The following is a 23,959-nucleotide window of genomic DNA, read 5'->3' as shown; positions in this document are numbered from 1 at the left end:
TAAATGGCAGGAGCTCATTTCTCCCCGGCTCGTCTCAGTGGCCTTGTAATCTTGTTTAGAGAGAAAGGAAAGGACAATAAGGTCAACTGAGCTCCTTCCCTGGAGACAGATTAACATCTGAAGCTGTATCAAATTCAGCAGAGGCATCTGCAGTTCAGCGACTTGTTGTGGTATGCAGGAAAGAAAACAGTGAGTTCTGGTATACCACTCAACCTGGACGCAGTATTGATGTTGTGTGAGCTCATGGTGAGCACGTAGCACCATCCTGCACCAATCACAGTGCTGCAAGGGAGCATGGGTAATGGATGATTCATCGGGATGATGGAGGGGCGCATGGAGACAAGCATGTTGATGACGACTCTCCCCGGTCTCCCTTTGACCTGAAGCCAATAATCTGTTCTCCACCAGCACTGCACCATCTGCCTCTTATTCAAAATACACTTACAATGACAAAGAAATGCAAACTCATATATATATATACACAACAGCACAGTGTCCTGTATTTCATTTAAACAGGACTCACATTTATCTTTAGCCTTTATCATTAATCCTCCTGATCAAACATCTCTACCTAAGCCAAGGTAGATAGAATAATAGAAACAACAAAGAAAAAACTAAACTAAAATAATTTATTTACAGTTAAAATATTAAAGGCAGAGTACATTTTTCATTTTTCTAGTTGAATTAACTATATATATATATATATATATAATATATCTTCCAATAGTGTTTGTGTTTATTATCTGAATTTGACTATACAGGACCATAGATTATACTATGAACATTTGTATAATATTTATGTATAAATAAGAACTTCTAGTGTCTTCTAATTATAGCACAGTATATTAGTCATTTACTAAACTAAACTTTCCCAGACTTATTCTTTACACACAACATGTTGTTCTTTTTTTACCAAATCTGACTGCTTGAAATTCAGATATGCTCAGGTAGGAGACCCCAAGATGAGTTAGCCCATGCACCTTGAAAATATCTCGCTCGCAGCGCTGACACATTAGTAAATATAATCCCTGAAATGACCCAGGGACCTTGTCAAGTTCAGGCCTTGTTTTCATGGTGTTTCTCCTGTAAGTGGACAGGTCAGTGGTGAAGTGACTCGCCAGTTCCTGGTCTAAAAACAGGCCCGCCCATGTGTTCTTCAACCTTAAACACTGACCTGGAGACCAACTCTCCTGCTGCCCCAGATACCTCAGGAAACCGGATCTTTTTTGGATCTTTGGCAGAAGATGAAAGGGGGACGAGTGTGTTGCATTGATGTTGATGCTATTGGATACCCTCACTTGCAGAGTGGCAGTCACACAGTTTTTACGTCAGCATTACTCCTCATAGAATCATAACAACAGATTTAGTTACAGAGGAAATGTCAAGACCACCATGACAAAGCAAGATTTAGATTTCAACATGTAGCCTTCCTTTCCACACATTTATTTATTTTAAATTAAATAAACTTTCCCCCTGATATAATTGTACTTCTATCACCTAAAACTTTTGATTATTTCATATTAAAACAATGCTGGTGTAATATTTGTTCTAAAATCTGTCCCCAACCAGGAAATATCTACTTGACCCAAACACACGGCTGCAGTGTCCATGTCGTTACTGCCACCTAGTGACGTGTGAGCTCACTACAATATGTGGTGTATCCTTGAAGGCCTGGTCATAAGGAAAAGGGCAAATACCGACTAAATCAATAAGATTTGACTGTCTTAAGCAAGAGGAGGAGGGTGCAAGGAGCCCTGGCTTTTATGTCCCCCTGTGTTGCATATCAGATTTCTTTTCAGCCTCCCTGCAAAAGAACTGAGGAGAAGTAAATTAGATCTGTCCTCATAATATATCATGATATGAATGTTATATAAATGTCATCCAGTGGAGGAGAGAAACTTGTTACTACGTGGTACAGATGTTGTCCTACCGAGAGATTAAAACAGAATGACAGCGTCCTTTCCGCATGAAAGCTTCTACCAGCCTCGGCCTGCAAGGACCAAGACTTTAGTGTCATTCTCGGCTTCATGTTTAATGCTTAATCCGGTCAGTGTCATAAAGGATGCAGCCATGTTTTGATATGCACGGAGCAAAGGCGACACATGATGACTTGGTAGGTGCCATGTAGGAAATGGCATTGAAGGGAAATTTACGACAGCTGGTTTCTGCTCCTCTACTGCGGGGATCTGAAGGAGCGCATCCACCTCCTCCGTTGCAGCGATGCGCAGCCGTGCCGCATGACTCACAGCGGCGCAAATGGCACGGATGTAAACAGGGGGCGGGCGCAGGTAGGCCTAACCTGCACCTGTTCGTCCAATGGGAGGCCGCGTTCCTCCACACCCCCCCTCCCTTCTTCTCTCCAACCCCCGGCATCCCATTGGTCCGCCGTCGCGTCAATACAGGGCGAGGGGAGCCAGTAGGCGCAGCTTCGCGGAAAAAGAAGAAGCTGAGGGGGGTGTAGGGGGAGAAAAAAAAAAAGATTAATCTGTCAAAGGCGAATTTGTTTTGGAGATGAGAGCGCGCTGACATCCAACCGAGCGAAACGTTAGAAGCCCCCCCCCCACACCCCCACCCACCCACCCACCAGGCACAGCGTCAATTGATGCGCAGGTTTTTTTCTGGGAGACGGGGGTCACGCCGATGCTCCGCCATAGCAGGTGGTTCTTGTGTAATCGTCCCGGGTCTCGTCGCTCGCCTCCGCTGCCCTGATCTGTCGTTTCAGCACTGGACAGCGACCGGGACCGAGGGCCGCTGAGAACACCGAGGCAATCCTGAGGCGGGGTAAGACTGACGCCCGCGACACAATGACACGACCTGCATGGGATTATGGGCATTGACACCGGGCCACTGTACTTATGTGTGCCGTGTGCGTGTGTGCAGCGGGAAGGTGCTTTTGTGGATCATTTATCCACGCGTAATTCCGTGACTGTTCGCAGCCTGGAGCGCACCGGTTTGACCGCTGCGTACATGGAGCCGAGGGATGGAGCTGCACTCACCAAATGCCCTTGAAACTCTACAGGCTTCGTGCTGCTAGCTGTGTGCGTGTGCGTGCGTGTGTGTTTGTGTTCGAGACGGAGAGAGAGAGAGAGAGAGAGAGAGAGAGAGAGAGAGAGATGGGTCATGGTGGTGGTGGCAACTGCGCAATTGTGTGTTCATATCTCTCTGTTCTGCACCTCTTTCTCTCCGTCCCTCTCTCTCTGTCGCTCCCTGTGTCTCTCGTCCTCTCCCTCTCCTCTGCCTCCACAGTCGGTGCGACCCTCGCTTGGCTCGGGGCAATGCGCGGCTAGATGACTTCACTACATCAACAAGCACCGCGGTATCCCGGACTAATATAGCAGAAGCGCACACCCCCACCCCCCTCTCTCTCTCCTCTGTCCTCTTCTCTCTCTCTCGCCATTCGCTGATTCCGAGTCCCTCCGTCCAGAGGCACCATGGGAAACCGTGGCATGGAGGACTTGATCCCGCTGGTCAACAAGCTGCAGGATGCCTTCAGCTCCATCGGCCAGGCCTGCAACCTGGACCTGCCGCAGATCGCGGTGGTCGGCGGCCAGAGCGCGGGGAAGAGCTCCGTGCTGGAGAACTTTGTCGGCAGGTAAAATTGACCACCAGAAATAGGATAATCCCTTCTCCTGTTAACCCTGAGCGTGACATAAGAGGCCTATGAGTTGCCAATCTGTGTGCAGAGTTCAGACCATCTCCCCTCGCTGCTGCTGCGCCTTGAGATGAGCAGAGACCTCCAGTTTTGTGTAGCATTTCAAACGCACAACACATTTATCTCGTGGCTACTAACAGAGGAGAGAAGAGGTATTTGGGTTACATGCAGCACCTCAGGGATTTCAGCCCAATCGGTGCCACCCAGGCTCCTTCACAGTCCTAGAAATATCTTTACATCTTACAAGCATCCTTTCTGTTGCTTTGTGTTGTAAATGCAAACTGCAAAGACCCATCTCTGCATGGAGCCATTTTAAAACCACATCATGCATGCAGCAGTGTTACCTCCCACTCCTGAAAACACACATGAATATTCATCTCGCCCCGGATTTTGGACACTTAAGACAAATAAATTATGAGCAGCTACGTTTGAGGTGATCTTTTTTCTTTCCAGATAAGGACCCATGCCAACTGTAGAACAGGATTTGTATTGGCTGCATCAGTTCTAGTGTCTATAGATTTATAGATTTATCCAGGTTCCTACGGTAACTACCCAAGTGCTACTGTCTGTATGTCGTGCATTTTTCTGCAAATTAGTTTATTTCTGCACGATGACCTTTCAAATGAAGCATTACTATAATTATGACCTTCATTTCTCAGGATTCACTGAAAAGGGGATTACTTTCCTGCAGCATTTTGTTTGGGCTGAACAGTAAAAAGGGTTATAGGGTTAAAAGGTAAATGGACTGCATTTATATAGAACTTTTCTGGTTTTAATGACCATTAAAAGGACTTTGACACTGCATTTCACATTTACCCTTTCACACACACACACTCATCCAGCGTCTCTATTTAATGTGTCAGTCGCCCATTCACACACTGATGGGGCAGTTTGGGGTTCAGTGTCTTGGCCAAGGACACTTTAATATGCAGACTGAGCCGGGGATCAAACCACCGACCTTCTGATATAATAACAAATAAAATAACATGTTACAAATTAAAGCCCCACAACACTAATTATACTAAATATCAACTTTCTCCTCTTACAGAGTCCTGCTCACCAAACAGCTGTACATTGTTTCTGTGGCACAGGAGGGAGCTAGCTAACATCTGTGATAATAACCCTAGATGATGTCATCAGGGTTAGGTGGATTTAGGCTTAAATGTTTGACGGAATTGTTGTTGTAGTTTAAAAGATGAGGACATTTAATATTGAACACTTTCATTTGATTCTTGTTAGCTGCTTTGTGAGGATGCAGTGTCTGAGCTCTTCAGTCGGTGTGACCAAATTGTGCATTTCTTGGGCACTTCTGACATACACACATGCATGGATCCAGATGGATGCATTGATTTTGGCCTGTTCAGCCGTCACTGAAAGTCGTAATGCTGAGTAATGGTCCATCTGTCCAACACTGACTCTGCATACTAGTCTGCTGAATGGACAAATGGCAGACTTGTCTTTTTTTTTAAACTCATCCCACTTGAGGGAGCTGTGAGGGTCGATATGTCTTAATCAGGTTTCTTTGAACAGACCTGTAGCATAGGAGGCAATAGTGACGGCATGCTTGGTGTGCATGGACACACACACACACACACACACACACACACACACACACACACACACACACACACACACACACACACACACACACACACACACACACACACACACACACACACACACTGAGTCTGTGTGTGTGCAAGCCCCAGGAAACTGTGAGGTCATCGTTTTTTAAATGAGAGAGCTCCCTGTCAAAGATGCCGCTCTTCATTTTGACCTGTTGTTTATCAGGTCACATTGTGCTGGGATGCAGCAGCAGCAGCAGCAGCAGCAGCTGAAAGCTGTGTTTTAAAATGGCCCCTATTCCTCTCAGAGTGGATTGAACTGGCATACAGCAAAATAGATGAATGACACTGAAGACGTTGGCATGCCATTGATTAGAGTATAATTATAAGACATTTGCTCTTCAAGAGGATCAGGATGTCAGGATTGATAAATGTTTATATTGGCTGTGGTTTGACGTAAAGCATTGTGATGGGCTGTCTTTCCTCAGGGACTTTCTACCCCGTGGATCTGGTATTGTCACCCGTAGGCCACTGGTTCTGCAGCTTATCAGCGCCACTGCAGGTGGGTGCACGCACATTTACACACCCACACATGCAAGCATGCACACATACACACACATGCAGCCTCCCCCTTCTACCATTTTTTTTAAAAATGGCATTGTTTTATTTCTCAGGCTCTTTTCCTCTCAGATTCACGGAGAACAGCCGCCACTAATCTCAGTTATTCATTCTATGTTTTGATCCTCTCAGAATGGGCTGAATTCCTCCACTGCAAAGGGAAGAAGTTCACAGACTTCGATGAGGTTCGCCAGGAGATCGAGGCGGAGACGGATCGAGTCACTGGGGCCAACAAAGGCATATCACCCGTCCCCATCAATCTGCGGGTTTACTCCCCACACGGTGCGAAAACAATAACTTTGCTGTGTATGAATGGCTGGCAGTGAGTGTCAAAAACAGGGTTGTTTGCTAGTTAGATAAATGCATTTGCTTGTTATGTTGGTGAAGAATTAAATGGAGGCAGCTTGAGAGATATTTTCAAAGGCTTCGTGTTAATATGGCTGAATATAGCACATTCAAATACACTTTCGTCCTCGACTGATGGCCTTAGATTTTTTGCTCTTTAAAATTAGCTTGTATATTAGCTTGTTTTTAGATTTTCTGGTTTATAACTCATTGCATGTACAGGAAAGGTCATTCAAATACAATTTAAAATGCTGAGATACATGTGATTGTTTAGTTGACAGTTAATAACAAGGCCTAAAATGCTTTGAGGGACATTTTCATATTTATTCGGTCAAGTCAGGGCTGTGGTGCTGAAAGTGATATTTCTGCATCAGGATTGAGGTTCTAGACTTGAGTTAATTCTACTGTGATTCACACACAAAGCAGATTATAAACTATGAACTATGTGCATTTAAAAGTGAGTTGTCTGGTTCGCCAGTGATTCCCAGTTCCAGTCCCTGGATCCAGCTGCACCAGCTACAGAGATGTATCATTAAATTAAAGATAGTTTCATTACATAAATATTTTTACATGGAGGCTAGATAGCATCAATCTTTGACAGTGATAATTCGGTGTACCTGCTAGCTAATGGAACAAGGTGACAAAACAAGCATCCTGAACACTTGATTCAAATGTCATGTTAAACAATTAATAATGGTTTATATAGGGAAAACTTGAAATACCTCAAACTACAAAATGTTACCATATATTGGTTTGTTTAGCATAATGTGATATTTTCCATTTATTCTAAATTACCTAAACATTTCTTAAACACAATTAAAGTCATATTTGCAGATGATTATCAGTTAGCTATGTTTATCATATAGTTAGTTTTTCTCCTCAAACAACTCTTATTAGAAAATCCTTTTAGTGACCTTCCGTCGACATGGTTGATAGCTTTTGATTTTCACAACTATTTACGCATCAACATGATTTAAGTCTACATTAACTAAGATATTACCTAATTTACTTTACGGTACTTTAATCATGCAACCTGATAGTTAATGCTTATATGCAAACTTAATGGACAAATATCTGGTCCAAAACAATACTGGTCCAATGCTAACTGTTTTTTTTCTATTAGTACAGTTTTAATAGTTTTGGACATAAAGTCTTACTGAGAAATGTGGCAAATAGTTTTGTGTTTGTCTTTTTTCAAGTTTGGGGTCAATGTTATAAACTATATTGGACCAACCTCCGCTAAACAAATGAAAAGGAAATGATGGAGATCCCCCCTTTGACCAATACTAGGTCACCGAAACGTCACAGAGGTACAGTCAGTTCTTACATTACATTTCTCTGATTGTGCAGTACTGAACCTGACTCTCATCGATCTACCGGGGATCACGAAGGTGCCAGTGGGGGACCAGCCTGTAGACATCGAGCAGCAGATCAAGGAAATGATCATGCAGTTCATCACCAGAGAGAGCTGCCTGATCCTGGCCGTCACTCCGGCCAACACTGACCTGGCCAACTCTGATGCCCTGAAAATGTCGAAAGACGTCGACCCCCAGGGTAAGGAGTGGGTGAGGGTGTAAGGAAGGGATATTCGGAGTAATCGGCCCTGTGGGAGGGACATCTAAAGAGGAAGCAAAGAAAAAAAAAAGGCTAAATGAAGGGTGGTCTTGTCGTTATTGTGCTGCATTCAAGAAGACACCAAATCTCTATAAGCTGCAGGGATGGTGCGTAGTGTTTGACCTTGTGCGCTGACCTTTCTGAATGTGGAAACAGAATTTCCCCTCAGGGACTGATCAAGTGTTGCATTATTATTAGATACGAGGGGCTGAGAGAAGGGGAAAATGGAGGATGAGGGCAACACGCATCAAAAGATGAAATGTGAAATGGAAGATAAGAAGGAAATTTGGAAAAGGTGAAAGAAAAGAGACAGACAGTGAGAGGTTAAAGAAAAAATGTATCTTGTAGTGGAATGATGACAGAGGGTGAAGAAGGAGGAAGGAAACAACTTAATTTAATAGCCAGGAGTTTTAACATGAGGCTGAAGAGAAGGACACAGGAGAGGAGACGAGGATGAATTAGCAGCGAAGAGAACGCTGACTTGGACAAAGTCACCTTGAGGGAGGGATGAATTACATCAAGGAGAGTGAGGTTGAGGAGTAGAGGAGAGAGAGAAAGGATGCGAAAGGCCTGAGACTCTTGGCAAGGATGATGCAGCAGAAGCAGAGTTATGTAGCTTAGGGTGAGAGGGAAAGAATTAAAAGATGAGCTGGATGCAAAGTTGGATAAGGACACAGATTCACAGTAGCCCCCAAAAATACCCACCGGGACTGAAGTGAGTCATGGTATGTGTCACGAGTGGATTCTTTAAGGCACTGCAAATTAGATACAAATTTAAATATCAGAGAATGGATGGAGAAATGTAAGTGCTTCAGTCAGACTGTTGGTTTGGTCCCTTTACTCTAACAGAAAATAAATACTTAGTATTTAATTAATTATGATATACAGCCAGTGTGGCTGTGAGTCTATGTTTTCCAGATGACATTTTCAAGTTTCTCATATCCCAAACCCAAACGTATTCAATTACCAATGATATGCAAATAACTTTTTGACCACTTTTCCAGGAACGAGAACCATTGGAGTTATCACCAAACTGGATTTGATGGATGAGGGCACAGATGCCCGAGAAGTGCTGGAGAACAAGCTGCTGCCGCTGCGAAGAGGTGTGCGTTACACTATAGTGAGCCATGCCAGACACATTCTTATATATTTCTTTCTCTTTCACAACATTTCATTCTCAATTACATCACGGTGTCCAGTAAGCCTGCCCCGTTTTTTTTTTTTATACCCTTTTTCTCCTCAACTCCTTTTTCTGTCATTCGTTATTTCTCTCACCGCGTGTCCTGGTAAATTAATTCCCAGGTTACATCGGAGTGGTGAATCGCAGTCAGAAGGACATCGATGGGAAGAAAGACATCAAGGCAGCGATGGACGCGGAGAGGAAGTTCTTCTTGTCCCACCCAAGTTACAGGCACATGGCAGAAAAAATGGGCACCCCCCGCCTGCAGCGAGTACTCAATGAGGTGACCATAGATTTTTTTCCCGTTGCTTACCCGTGCACAGGGCACTTTTCATAATTAATAGGGGGGCGGCCTACTTTTCTTTTTTTGCTTCCATTTCACCGCACATCAGTGTGGGTGATACGAGACCTTCAGTAGGTGGAAAAATGCACTCGCTCTTTCTAGTTCAGCGGCAAATAATTTACAATTTCACTCAGTCAGGCCGCTCTGCGTTGTTATTGTATGAATGAGGCTTCTTCTCAGATTACAGTGAAATTGATTCATTGTAAAAAAAAAAACTGTTACATTATCTACATATTGGTGGCTCTGTATGTGGTTACAACTTGTTTTATCTTGCGACCTTTGTGTCTCCATAGCAACTGACCAACCACATCCGGGACACCCTGCCAGCTTTCCGCAGCAAGCTGCAGTCCCAGCTGTTGGCTCTGGACAAGGAGGCCGAGGAATACCGTGGATACCGACCTGATGACCCGTCTCGTAAAACCAAGCAGCTGTTGCAGTCAGTACCCCCCTTTTTCTCACAGCAAGATCATTTACATTAGATTCAGTTCAACGGGAAATGTGAATTTCTTTCCATTGCTCTTCATTTGCTTCCTATTCAGTTTGTATTCTAGATGTTCGAAGAAGTAATTGCCAACTTGATCTGTTTGATGGTTTTCATGTGTTGTTGTGTTTCAGGATGGTGCAGCAGTTCTCTGTGGACTTTGATAAGAGGATTGAGGGCTCAGGAGACCAGGTGGACACGGTGGAGCTGTCGGGCGGAGCGAAAATCAACCGCATCTTCCACGAGCGTTTCCCCTTTGAACTGGTCAAGGTGAAATATTGCACATAAAAGAAGATGGCACTGTAATGAAAGCAGAAAAATCTATTTAGGTGCAATTATTCGACCAGTTTCAAGTACAATTGGCTTTTTACCCCCTGTCGTCATGGGCCGGGTATCAAAACAAGGTCATGAATCGAATGCTGTACATTTCCTAACATGAGGATTTCTTTGCTTAAAGTAGCCAAATGTAAATAGACCAGTTTTTTACTGCAATCCAACCATGTCTATTTTAATTTTTGGGATTGAAGCGTTCCTCAATGGCAACGACAACACTGTGTCATAAGTCTTTTGTCAAGATTGAGACAAAATCCTGAGAAAAGATTCAGACTCAGGGTAATGACACCTCCATTTGGAAGGTTTTTGTCTAGTTAATGAAAAATGCATCTTGAAAGCTGAATACTAGACTAAATGAGCTGCCAAGACATGTTTTGAAGACTATTTCCATGATTTCTTTCTCTATTGTTTCTCCTAATCCCTTTCAAACTCCTCGCACATATAATTGGCCAATATTTTTCTCTTTATTGTGATTTTCACATCCTGAAATAGCTTCACTATTATCAAATACAGCTTTTCACACTATTTTCTCATCCTTCCTTATTTTATAATCATCATGTATGCCTTTTCTCAGGCTTTCTGTCATACTATCGTTCAACTTTTAGGTACTTTACCACTTCATCTTTTCTGTATTCACCAGTGAAAATGCTTCTCTCTGTTCCCCTCAGATGGAGTGTGATGAGAAGGAGATGCGACGCGAGATCAGCTACGCCATCAAGAACATCCATGGTATCAGGTAGGAGTTTGTAGGGCTGAAATATGTGATTTTGTTTTTCCCATATCTCCTTGTGCAGCCCTACAGCCACATTCTCTTCTTGCCAAAGTAGTACATGTCTATTCGTTGACCATTTTTCATACGTTTTTCACCAATAGACTCACATATTCTGAAATCATTTTTATCACTGATCACCACACTTAAATTTCTGTCTCTTGTCTTTAAACAAGTGTAAATATAATTATTTTTAACCTGTGGCCCGAAGAGATTTCCATATGTGTGGTAAACATCATGACAGAAAAACAAAATCAAATTACAGATCTGTAAATTTGGTTCGCCAACAGCCCAAGAATACACAGTTTGGTTTGGAAGGGGATTTATAAACAAGGGAGGAGCATGTCGACTTTCCTTCTTTCTTTTTTTACACTCAGTTCAACCTCTCCGTGTGTTGCTATATTGATTCTGCAGCGGTTAGCCAGGGCAACCAAAAAAATTGCCACCCAAGCGAGAGAGGAGCTGACTTTTAAAGAAACATTACATTTTAGCTTCAATTCACTCCAAAAACAATAACACGTCTATAACGGCAATTTTAACACATGAATAAAAAGGACGCCTTTGATATTGTGACCAGACCAAACTAAAACACAGATCAAAAACCAGGGATAGTTTTGGAGCTAAAACCAGTACTGCCACAACAGCAAATAACATGTCGATGCTTTTCATCACTGTTTGAACTTTTATCTCATCCTCGTGGTGTGTTTCAGGACCGGACTCTTCACCCCCGACATGGCGTTCGAGGCCATAGTGAAGAAGCAAGTCATAAAGCTGAAGGAGCCCTGCGTCAAGTGTGTGGACATGGTCATCCAGGAGCTGATTAACACTGTGCGCCAGTGCTCCAACAAGGTGAGTCATGTGATATATATCGGAAAGTGTAACTTGATCTGAAAGGGAAGAAGGATGATAAGAAGGAGATAATGGGTGATAATAGATGGATTCATGAAAAAAAGCTGCAATTAAAAAGGGTTTAACGAGGGGGAAAGAATGGTTTTGAGTATGATGTGTTATGTGTGATGTGTTTTCAGCTGGAATGCTTCCCGAGGCTGCGCGAGGAAACTGAGAGAATTGTGACGTCTCATATCCGAGACAGAGAGGGCCGCGCCAAGGACCAGGTAACGCTGCTGAGATTGTAATGACGAACTTATACATTTGTTTGCAAGAAGATGTGATTTGTAGCCCACAGTGTAATCACATATGAACACAAAGCTAACTTCAGTAGCCAGTTCTTCTATCCATATCGGTACAATCAATGTACAAATTATCCAAATAGATGAACTAATAATATAATTCAACCTCTGCCAATGCCCTTAACTTCAGTCAAGCCACACAAAATTGCAGACACTCATATCAGTCTTCTAAATATTTTTTTCAAAATACAATACAACAATACAACCCACCTCTTCAGGACTGATTTAAATGTGTGAATAATGATGTGCACTCAAGTTATATGCTCTCTCTCTCTCTCTATATATATGTATATATATATAAAGTAACTTTGAACTTTAATGACATTTATTATTCAGACTTAAAATAAAATACAACACAATTATTTAGAATGAAATGAAATGAAAAGCAGAAAAAAGAGATTTTGACATACCATAACTATAGCAATTCCTCCACAACTGGGGCTGGTAGCGTGTAGTTCAAAATCTAGTATTTGATAAAACCATACATAAGTTACATTGATGAAATAAAATATATAATAATAATAATGATAATAATAAACTTAATTTATGCAGCACTTTCTCAAAACAAAGTGCTTTACATGAATAAGCAAGGACTATGGGAAATAAATTAAGGCAATTTAAATAATACAGAAAATAAGATTGAAAAAAACATCCAACAGTAAAAGCATTAACAGTAGATAAGAAACAAACAAGACTAAAAGGAATAAAATGAAGAAAGCCCCTAACAATAAAAAACAAAAACAAAATACATAATAATTTTTAAAAAATCAATGCCGCTGAGGAGAATACCAGAAGTAGTGAGTAGTGTGAAGTGCCAGCGACACACAGCAGGAGCTGAACGTATATCCACACGGCCTCCACCAACAAAAACCCCAAATGCCCTGTAAAAGTGTAATAAGTGGAAGAATGTGACAATCTTTATAAATAACCCTAATACAGTTTATCTCTCAGTGCATCTGAAGGTCACCAATTAACATTAACATTTTATACCTTGTTTGTTTAACACATATTAAAAATCCAGCTTTTACAGACTTTTATATACTGGACTGGGATAAGCTAACTGTTCAACCTGCTTCTTTATACTAATAAGCTAATTGGCTGCTGGCTGTAGCTACATATTTACCGTACAGAGATGAGAGTGGTGTCCATCTTATCATCCAAGTCTCGGCATGAAAACTAAAAAGTGCACTTCCCCTGGATGTCAGACTCTTCCTCACGATACATTTTGCGTGTTGTTGCAGGTTCTGCTGTTAATCGACATCCAGCTCTCTTACATCAACACTAACCACGAGGACTTCATTGGCTTTGCTAAGTAAAGACTCCTCTTTGTAGCTGTGCCCCACGAATGATGAATGATTTATTATTGAACACGCCAGGCTAAAGGAGAGAAATGCTCAGTAGTTTCCCTCGTACCCCTGTCATGTTTCTCTCCTCCCCTCCTTCGTCTGCGTTAACCTTGTTCTCCCTGTCGCCCTCTCTCACCTGACGTCTCGGCTTCGCTGCTCCTCCAGTGCGCAGCAGAGGAGCAGTCAGACCAGTAAGAGCCAGAGTTCAGCAGGAAATCAGGTGAGCTGTTATTTCCTTATGTGTCACACACAAAAAGCAGAGCACGAGGTCAAGGGAGTAGTGCACACACACACACACACACACACACACACACACACACACACACACACACACACACACACACACACACACACACACACACACACACAAACACACGACAGGACGGCTGCTGCTGACAGAACGCAAAGACAGAGATGTTGAGAGGAAGGAGAGCTCATATACTTTCTTTCTTCTCAGTTTATCTTTTGCATTGCACAAACTGTGTTTATATATATATATATTTCAGCCCCATTTTTAAAATTTGATGTCATTAATTTCAGTTGTAGTCATGCATGCCGTATTACGTCCAGTGGGGCACCAGTTGTGTACAGTTCCTTCTTTGGTTTTTATCATTTGTATTTCAGTAAAATAATCACTTTGGGTTCTGTTACTTTATGCCACCATCATCACTGGTGTTATTGTTGAGACATTTCCCTTTGTTTGAACCCCCCCCTCCCCTGTGTCATCAAGGTGCAACTTTGCATTTCATCCCCCCCATCCCTTAGTGAGAATCTCAGCTGCCCTCTTATGGGTGTCTGCTGGTGAGTATCGCTCATTGTGTGGGTTGTGGTTTTGCAATATGTCATTTTGTGCCTGCAGTAACACTTCTGCCCATTGTGTGGTGCTCTCCGGCACCGCCACGCTAAAAAATAAAATAAAGAACTTGTCATTTCCTCGCAATTTCACTCTGACAGGTGAAGAATGGCAAATTGGCTGCGTCTGGTCAGAGGCGTCATTTTCTTTAAGAGAAGTTGCACTAGAAACGAAACCATTTTCAGTGCTGCAGGGTGTCTAAACCCCCCACATTCCTTCCCGTTGCAGGCCTCCTCTCCTCCTGCATCAGGCCTGATTGTAAGAGTTTACTCTCTAACCATTTACTCTCTAACACCCCCTCCACCCACCAAGGCCTGCTGACTACAAGGGGTTGCCAACTAGAAAATTTGTTTGTTTTAACATCTCTAGAATCAAATGAGTTAAAAGTATGAATTCCTGTAATACGCTGTCAGGGATCCAGCCCCACAGTTCTCTCATTTGTGTCCATGACAGAGAGGCTTTGTAATGATTTGGGTAACCTCCTGAGTGAGTCTTAGGCGGTGCAAGACTGACAGTAATCTAACCTAATAATCACCTGGCACTGTGCCCACAGGCCTGTTTATGTTGGGCTTGTAGGGTTAATACACCTAACACAGAAGGCACACTCACACACAGGCTCTATTGTGTGCTCGAAGCACTTAACACAATGGTCACTTAACAAGCTAACACGGCTTTCTGCATGTGGCATTGTGAACACAGCTCCTTGACTCACTTGACTCACATGCTAGCTATAGGCTGTGAGCGAGTCACAAAGACACAACGACACACCTAACCTGAACCTCCACACACATTTAACTGCAATCCCTGCATTGATGAGTTGCACAGATTATTTGAAATGTGTTTGAGAGATGGGTGAGTCATTTTCTTTTTTTCTTTTTTTAAATCAGAATCTCTCCAGATAAAGAGCTTCTGTCAGTCCTTTGTTTTCTTTTAAATTTAATGTTTTTTTTCTGACTGTCTGACCCTCCCGCACCTTCAGGTCATCCGTAAAGGCTGGTTGACCATCAACAACATCAGCATCATGAAGGGAGGAGCCAAGGAGTACTGGTTTGTGCTGACTGCAGAGAGCCTCTCCTGGTTCAAGGATGATGAGGTGAGCGAAGTCACTATGATCAATATTTTGTATATGAACAATGGATCAAATGATCATGAGTAATGCGAAGTTGGGGTTCTTCATAATGACAATTCAAGAGAAAATTCACCGGACTCTGTTTAAGTGCAACACTACCAAGTAGTTTAATTAATATTCGAGACTTCAACAATAAACATTACAACAGTGTTGAGTAAATGACACGGATCTCACAGTTTTTTTTAATTGATTATATTTGCATCATTTTATTTCCAATATCATTGATACTTTACAATACAGAGCAACAACGGTGGTTTTGTAAGAAATCCCCTCATCTGCGCCCACGACTCTGCCGCGACAGGATGCAGCGCTTTGGTTCCGTCCTGCTGGCTGCTTTGGTGGGCTGATGTCTATCTGCCTGTCTGTGCCTGCTGTACAGGTTGGAGGATATTCTGCACAGCAAGTGTAGATAGGCAGACACACTGCAGCTCCTTCGGCCACACGGTGCTGCTCTGCTGTTTGTCCAAAGCTTGCTCTCTCGATTATCAAATACATTTTTATATGTGGTTGGGCCGGCCCACAGTCTGCTGAAGAATGCATCATGTCCACGGTGGAGCAGTTTACTTTGATTGCTAATGTGTAGAGCGCTGCCACATTTCTTTCATGCACCCCTTCTTTCCACTCATCTCTCCTTTTGTCTCACAGTTTCCCGTCTTTTTTCCGCACTTTCTTCTCTACCCACCTCCTTCCACTGGGAGTTTGAGCATTTGCTTCTTCTTAGCGAATTTGGAACAGTCCCAGTCACGACCAAATGTTCACTCAGACACCCAAAATATATGAAAGCACACTCAGCCCTCAGACGGCACATGGGCCGCACAGCTCTGGGTCTACACGTTGTCATTTGATACGTTAGTGTGGTAATGTAGGAAATTATAGACTCCGCTGGCTTCGCCTTGTATATTTCTGTTTTACACTCCGTGAACTTTTGTAGTCACACATGCGCGGACGCACGCACGCACACACACACACACACACACATTAGCGCGCCCTCCTCCCTCTCTTGGTGTGGTTGGCAGTTACTTTGGAACTGCTCGCATTCTTGGCAGGAAAATCACAAGTTTTTAATCCAAACATCGGCCTCCAATGTTTTCGGTGGAGAGAAGCCCCTCCATTAAATATCAATATGCCCCCAACCCCCATCCTTCACACCCCCCCCACCCCCACACTCTCTTTTCCGACCTTCAAACCCATAACCAGATTACACTCCATGACATGAAGTCACTGTTAGACCTGGAATATTCCACATGCAACAGAGAAACGGTTGCATGTCCATTTTGCGTCTTTTTCGTACTTTCTCAACAAACCAACAGCACAATAACTTAACTATGCAAATTTAACTAGCCTGTCAAATGTAAAGCGTCAGATGTCAAACAAATATTCTTTGTTTCCCGTTTTTTTTTTCTTTTTTCTAATTCTTGCACCATCTGCAAAACACGTTTTCTGCCAGCTTTATGCAGTTATCTGACACCACAGCAATCTAGTAAACCTCACTGTCCTCTTCCCTCCGAGTCCTTCTTGGCCACCCACTGAAATAACTTCACTAGAGGTGTCTGACTGTATTTTCAAACAGCACTTGATTGATTGGCCCTTCGTTCTTTTGGCCTGTGTTTGATGCTTTGCAGCCACATTTGCTCCTCCCCCTTCCCGTGGACCACATCTTCATCAGAGCACCAGGCTAGCAGCCTGCACACTCACTCATTCATGCTATAAATTATGTGAGCCCGCTATTTTTGTGAGCTTTGGCTTCAAATCTTTTACCACTCTGGTTCAAAAGTCAGATTTTGACACCTTGGTTTTCACAGCATTTTTGTTAAATCTGCAGTTATTGTTGAACATTTGTGACACAAGTTTATTCCAAATAGGAGCGAAAAGAACGTAGTGAGTGTTAGAATGCACAATACAGATAAATACAGATAAAATACAGATTATAAATAGATAAAAAATAGCAGAGGGTGAAGAGGAAGCAACAGATGCAAAAAAAAAACACTTCTTGGAGACCTGAAATGTCAACAGAGAGACAGAGAGAGTGACAGACTGACAGAAGAGGGTCCGTGCCCAGTCTAACCAATGTGCAGACTACTGTACACCAGTATGACAATGAACAGGTAGTCTGAACACTGGGTGGACGGAGCCGGAGTTAAGGGTCAGGCCTTGTGTGCTGTTCTGCCATTCCAGATGCTCGCGTCTCTGTCGTCTGTGCCCTCCCTTCGCGCCTCTCCATTTTGGCAGCAAGGGTCCCGTCTATCGAAAAACCCCTGGAAATTTGGAAATCGCCTCATCCTCATGTTTGCTGCTCTCCCCCATCTTTTTTGGTACACGTCTCTTGGCTTGTTTGTTTGTTTTGGTAGATGCTTGAGCTCGGGGTCCCCTCGCGGTCCGTTTCGGTCACGCCGGCCATGAAGAGTATCCAGCCTTGACGTGGCATATTCGCTCAGACGACTGGGACAGACTGGCTGCACGTTCAGGGAGGGGATATTACAAAAAAGAGGGAAAGAGGGAGACGGAGGGGGGAGTGAGTAAGGGAGTAAGGGAGAGGAATAGAGAGGAAGAGGGAGGGGACCTGTGTGACCATATATGGGCTGTAGTGACCCCTTTGGGAATACAACACTCAAGGGTGTGCAGAGTTTTCCTGTCTTGTCTTCTTCTTCTATCCTCATCTGCTGTATTTCTTACCTGCGACCATCCACCACCGCTTTCCACACCGTCAAACCAGATGTGGTCTTTCTCCTGCAAATCTTTCGCAAATCCACTTTCGCATTTTCTCCTCCGCGGTCTCGCCTCCTCCTTCGCCTGCCGTCTCTTTAACTTCTCCCTCCTTCCCTGCTTCTCTCTGTGCTGCTAAGCACTACCAGATGTTGAGTTTTAACGCCAGGCTGTCATTTAATCTCTCTCTCTCACTCTCTCTCCCCCCGTCTTCAAAAAAAAAGAAAAATCAGGCAGGAAGTGGGCCCCTCTGGAATGGAAAGAAAAAATATTGAAAAAATATAGAGGGGGAGGGATAAAAGAAAAAAGAAAGAGAGTTAAGAAAGATGGAGGCTTGGATAGACTGTAAAAAACGAGGAGCAGAGTTTCTTGGGCCTAAGCATCCGTCGCAGGCCGCTCTTCGAGTCTGTCCCAGTCTGAACCCAAGATGATAAATGTTTTATTAGAGCAGTGTATTACCTTGACCCTCAATGCTTTTCATTAATCTGCATTTCCCCTGTCTTTACAACAGCCAGAGAGTTTCCTAAGCCCTTAGCTTCCAGCTCGGCAAAAACGCACCATCAGGAACGAGTGTGTCTTGACCCACACTGTAATGACTTCCACATGTGCGCTCCTTCTCCCTTTTTCCTTCTCTGGTTCTGCTTAACCCCCCCTCTCCACCCACTCCCCCCACCTCCCACTCTCATTTCTCCCCCATTCCTCCTCACTCCTGTCACCCCCCCTACTCCGCTTACCCTCTTTCTCCCTCTTTACAAACCTAATTTCACCTTTGTCTCGTCGATATCCGACGCTGCAGTTGTTTCCACATCAAAATGATTAACGGAGAGACTTGTATGAGTCATAAAAAGGGCGCATGATCTATATCTTCTGTTTTCCTCATTCACAGGAGAAGGAGAAGAAGTACATGCTCCCCCTGGACAACCTGAAGGTCCGCGATGTGGAGAAGAGTTTCATGTCCAGCAAGCACATATTCTGCATTTTCAACACGGAGTCAAGGTCAGCTGCGAGGCCCTAAAATTTTTTTAAACCTGTGTAGTAGTTAGAGGTGCAACTAATTTGGCTGCAAATGAAACTAGAAGGTCACTCAGTAGAGCGCATTCCTCCGCCAAGACCCAATAGTAATTCACTAGATCCGGATTTTCATTTGGATTTGCACCAGATTGCACAGACTCATAAATATCAGTTCCCTAAACATTTTTTAATCAGGGTCCATGAATTATTATATTTTTATTATTAGAGAAATTAATGAAAATGTAAAAAAAAAACGCCTAACAATATTAAATAAAGTGAAAACAATTCCTGGATCTGTCCCCCGATCCGGATCTGCACCAAACATTTATGAGTTCTTCACTGACACCAACTGCTTCCTTCCACCACACATCGTGGAAATAAACCAAACACAGATGAAAACATATGCTCGTTCGCACTGGTAATAAAACTTTTGATAACGGTGGAGTCTGCAAGCACACTGTCAACACAACAAACGCTTGAAACATGAACACACATTTTAGAGGGGAGCACTGCATGGAGAAATACTTCCAGGTCTCAATGTTGTAATAATGGGTTAATGATAATGACATAGTGAAAACAAACAGTCGATTTTTTCGACAGCACTTTAAGTCAGTGTTTTGCCAGAATTTCCAGTAATTGGCGCGTCTTGTAAAAAGTTTTATTGTAATTCAGTTTCTTCATCCCATTAAGTAACTCTTGGCTCGAAACCTAAAATAGGTCAAATAACAAAATGTCTCATGTGGAGGGAGGCACATAACCGTATAGACTGTTAATACTTACAGATGTCAGAGTTTATCTCCTCTGTTGAGCACAACAACGTTTATTTGAATAAATGAACGCTTCGTGTCACATTCTTGTACAGATTAAGTTCCAGGGCTTCCACTTACATATTCTCTCCTGTGTCACGGTGTTTAGGAATGTGTACAAGGACAATCGCACCTTGGAGTTGGCCTGTGACTCTCAGGATGATGTGGAGAGCTGGAAATCTTCTCTGCTTCGCGCTGGAGTCTATCCCGAGAAGACGATTACGGTGAGCAGACTCATTCATTCTCCATTCACTTTGTTCCTCCAGGGCCTTTACGACAGTGTCTTACCTTTGGTTCCCTTATTCTGTGTGATCCTGACCTTACCACGTTTTATATCAAACTCAGACCTGTAAAAAGCAACACGTTAATTAAATCTCTTACGACCTTGAGGGGAAATTTCCAGGATTTTAACGAGGCAAGCGTGGAATTTCTTTTTCATGGTGTATTCAAATGTCCATCTAGGTAAACTAATAAAACTGTCTCCCTCTACAGGTTGAGAGTGAGTCCACCACCACCGCAGATAACTTCTCTATGGACCCTCAACTGGAGCGTAAAGTCGAAACTATTCGGAACCTGGTGGACTCCTACATGGCTATTGTCAACAAGTGCATCCGGGACCTCATGCCCAAGACCATTATGCATCTCATGATCGGCAATGTGAGAAAAAAAAATGACTGAAATGTTTATTTGAGTGTATTCAAGTAAAGATACTACAACCAAATTGATGAAATGATTATAATGGCGTTTAATCATCTTTTCAAAAATACCCTTTTCTTTCACATTTCTGATTTATTATCCTGCACTTCCCCTTCGATGCCACTAGGTCAAGGACTTCATCAATGCAGAGCTCCTGGCCCAGCTGTACTCGGCAGGGGACCAAAATGCCCTGATGGACGAGTCTCAAGAGCAGGCCCAGAGGAGGGACGAGGTGCTGAGGACCCACCAGGCCCTGAAGGAGGCGCTGGCCATCATTGGTGATATCTCCACCTCCACCATCACTGTTCCCGTGCCTCCGCCTGTTGACACATCCTGGATGGGAGACCCCACTGGTGCACGCAGGTAAAATGAAATTAGAATGATTATGCACATGCATGCTGTGACCATTTTAAATAAAAAAACAAATACCTGAAAATGTTTAGCCTTCCTCCCTCAACATTATTCTGAATTACATCCTTTCTCCTCCCCAGGTCTCCTCCATCCAGTCCCACTGCCCCCAGGAGGATGTCTTCAGGCCAGCGCCCGGCTCCCAGAGGGGCCCCACCACCGCCAAATCGCCCAGGACCCCTGGGGCCTTTCAATAACACTGCTGACAGCCCGCAGGCTCCCAGCCGCCCAAACAGGGCTCCTCCTAGTATCCCCAGGTAAAAGCAGCCCAACACACAGCATGCTCTTTTGATATTTGTATGAAAGTAGGGGTATTTTACCCAAAGTAGATGTTTACAATGACATGATGTGTGCTGATTCAAGCGAGAGGAAAATAAATGCTTCAATATTTTATTGAGGTAGAGTGGTGCGACATGGTACAAGTAGAGAGCAGGCATTTTCTTTTTCAGCTCCAATTTAACAAGGTGGTTAATCTATACCCACTCACAGCAATCAAATTCCACCCAAGACTCAATCACAGGAGTAAAGTACCAAAAAATAATAGCAATAAAGGGTCAAATTTAAATTGGTGTTGCCCATGAATTATCATAAATGGAAAAACACAGAGAAAACAACCGTCCTGGCCTAAACACAACACCATGCATGCACAGTCCAAGGGATCCAATGTGGGGGCTGGCCTTGAGTGTTAGGGGCGTTAGCAGGTGAAATATTACGGGACACATCATTTTGGGGAAGGCCAACAAAGTCAATCAAATAGAAATAGAGTGTCGTGTAGCCTTCTTTCTGAATCCTATTTATAATATGAATACAGAACCTTGAAATTAAAAACATGTAAACACTGAAGATTAACCTTTTCTCTCCTCGTCTCTTTTTTTTTTTACTTCCATAGCCGGCGGCCCCCTCCGTCTCCTACACGACAAGCCCCACCATAATCATCCAGTGAGGGTTCCTCTCCTCTCTTCTCCCCCCGTCATCCTCATCCCTCCTCTCTTAGCCGTGGCTCGGCCGTCCTGTTCTCTCCTTAGTGCAGACACTGTCTTTGACCCCCCTTTGACCCTCGATTTCCTGCCAGGTGACGGTGTCCATATATCTATGTACAGTATGGTACTTGTCTTGTGGTGTATGTATACGTGCGCTTGTTGCTCGCCTGTGGTCCAGGTTTGCTTAGCAGATCCACTACCCACCAGTCCCTGGGACCTCTACACCCCCCCCCACGTACCCCTCACCAAGTCAGCCATCAACCCCACTTGCTGCTTCTACATGAAAATACGCTCAGCAGTCGTACTGCCCTACTCATTCCAAAATGCAGCATGGCACATAAGCTGCTTTTATTGCATGGGAGTGTGTGTGCGTGTGTGTATGTAAACAGGGGAGGGACTAATTTGCCTATATGTAGGCTGAGTATGATTTAGTATTGTATTAATTTATTGTATATTACCCCCCTCCCCCAAAGTAAGTGTTAATTATCAGCTTAATGTTCTCATAGGAACAGAAGTTGTATCTTAGTGTGTGTGTGTGTATTTGTGTGTGGGTCATTTTGTGTATGTGTGTGTAAGAGTGCGTGAGGACACGTGTGCATGTGCTGTCTGTCTGCACGTTTGTTGGCGTTTCAGTTGTATTTGTTTTCATGGTCAAAGCTGTTAATGATGAATCATAAAACCCCTGCAGTTAAATTTAATGTTGGACTTTTGTGAGTTGTTCCTGTGTTGTAGTAGCAGCCATACACACTTAGCAAGGTTGAGGAGCACCTTCAGTATTCTCTTATATGGAAACAGCCTCAATAATGCATTTACCCTTGTCATAGGTATCCACCCGTGCTGTACCAATGGTCAACTTGTGACCCATGCAGCCTTACGCTCTGATCCACACGCTGACTGCTGAGATCGAACTTGCCACTTGAAAAAAACAAAGAAATTAAGAAAAACAGTCGCGACTTAATGTGGCAAAACACAAGTTGAACGAAGAACATGCATTGCGTGTTTCCATTTAGCCTATTTCTCAGGTCTGACACATGCAACTCCATGCACATCACACACTACCAATCTCTTCTCTCAACTCTTCTCATTTCCCCTATTCAAAAAACCATCGAAGCCCCGTCAGTCAGTCAGCAAATGCATCAGAGCTTAAGGTGCTGTTGTCAATGTTCAAGTGCTTCTCTGTCAGGTTGTTATTGTGTATGTGGGCCCAAACTGTGTTCTGATGTATATAGGTAATGATAAGGAGATACTGTACCTGTGGACTATAAAGACCTGATCCAGGATCCTAGCGCTTTAATCGTTCTCTGTCTCTATTCACTTAAATGCTCTCTTCTCTCTTTAGACTGCCTTACCGGCATGAATTACAATTCTGTATTGCCAAAGCTAAATGTAGAGTGGGGAAAAAATGAAGAAAAACAATTATGCTAAGACAGACAATGAAATGGTTCCAGGTGTAGTGGGATGGCGTTTGTTTAGCAGAAGGCATAATGTTAAACTGGGCATCAGTTGTTATTTTCTGTGTCTCTGTATCGCTCCTCAATAAACTTCTTCCTCATAATGTGATTTTTGTCTGCAGAGTCTTTTTTGGTTCAGCCACTGGGTTTTACAGAGAGCGTATGAATTTATGTAGACCACTCAGTGGAGTGCGGCAAACATTATACACTCTTGACAAATAATAAAGTGGGAAGTGGGAGTATCCAGAAAACACATGAAACTCCACATAGAAAGGCCCCATGTAGCTGAGCTGGGATTCGAACTGAGAACCTTCTTGCTATGAGGACATTATGATCATGTCTTTCTTTTTTCTGTGGGATTTTATTTTAGCCAGAAGATGGCACTATTAATTCATTTACATTTTTCTGTTTGTGCAGTGTTTTATTCTTGGGCCTACCACCTAAATTATCTATCTATCTATCTATCTATCTATTTATCTAAGGTTT

At 43.3% G+C, this 23,959-nt stretch overlaps 1 protein-coding gene across 1 annotated transcript; it reads left to right on the top strand.

Annotated features, from left to right (window-relative positions):
• Nucleotides 1–2,575: 2,575 nt before the first annotated feature.
• LOC118118058 (dynamin-3) lies at nt 2,576–23,582 on the top strand. The gene is made up of 21 exons (XM_035170871.2): nt 2,576–2,781; nt 3,247–3,592; nt 5,706–5,779; nt 5,968–6,117; nt 7,531–7,734; nt 8,799–8,897; nt 9,097–9,257; nt 9,611–9,753; nt 9,933–10,068; nt 10,800–10,867; nt 11,611–11,749; nt 11,929–12,015; nt 13,332–13,402; nt 13,602–13,656; nt 15,269–15,382; nt 19,008–19,117; nt 20,048–20,162; nt 20,431–20,595; nt 20,762–20,997; nt 21,126–21,299; nt 21,932–23,582. The coding sequence occupies exons 2-21, from the start codon at nt 3,432–3,434 to the stop codon at nt 21,972–21,974; spliced, it is 2,505 nt and encodes an 834-aa protein (XP_035026762.1). The 5' UTR covers nt 2,576–2,781; nt 3,247–3,431; the 3' UTR covers nt 21,975–23,582.
• Nucleotides 23,583–23,959: the final 377 nt, after the last annotated feature.

The sequence above is a fragment of the Hippoglossus stenolepis genome, chromosome 11, assembly GCF_022539355.2.
Source record: "Hippoglossus stenolepis isolate QCI-W04-F060 chromosome 11, HSTE1.2, whole genome shotgun sequence".
NCBI classification, from domain to species: Eukaryota; Metazoa; Chordata; class Actinopteri; order Pleuronectiformes; family Pleuronectidae; genus Hippoglossus; species Hippoglossus stenolepis.
Note: the sequence above shows the minus strand (reverse complement) of the source record. Positions and strands in the feature narration are given on the sequence as shown.

Coding starts and splice junctions, on each gene's coding strand:
- LOC118118058 (XM_035170871.2), top strand. CDS start 3,432: ATGGGAAACCGTGGCATGGAGGACTTGATCCCGCTGGTCAACAAGCTG. Junction 11,750..11,928: donor TGCGCCAGTGCTCCAACAAG/GTGAGTCATGTG, acceptor ATGTGTTTTCAG/CTGGAATGCTTCCCGAGGCT. Junction 20,163..20,430: donor ATCCCGAGAAGACGATTACG/GTGAGCAGACTC, acceptor CTCCCTCTACAG/GTTGAGAGTGAGTCCACCAC.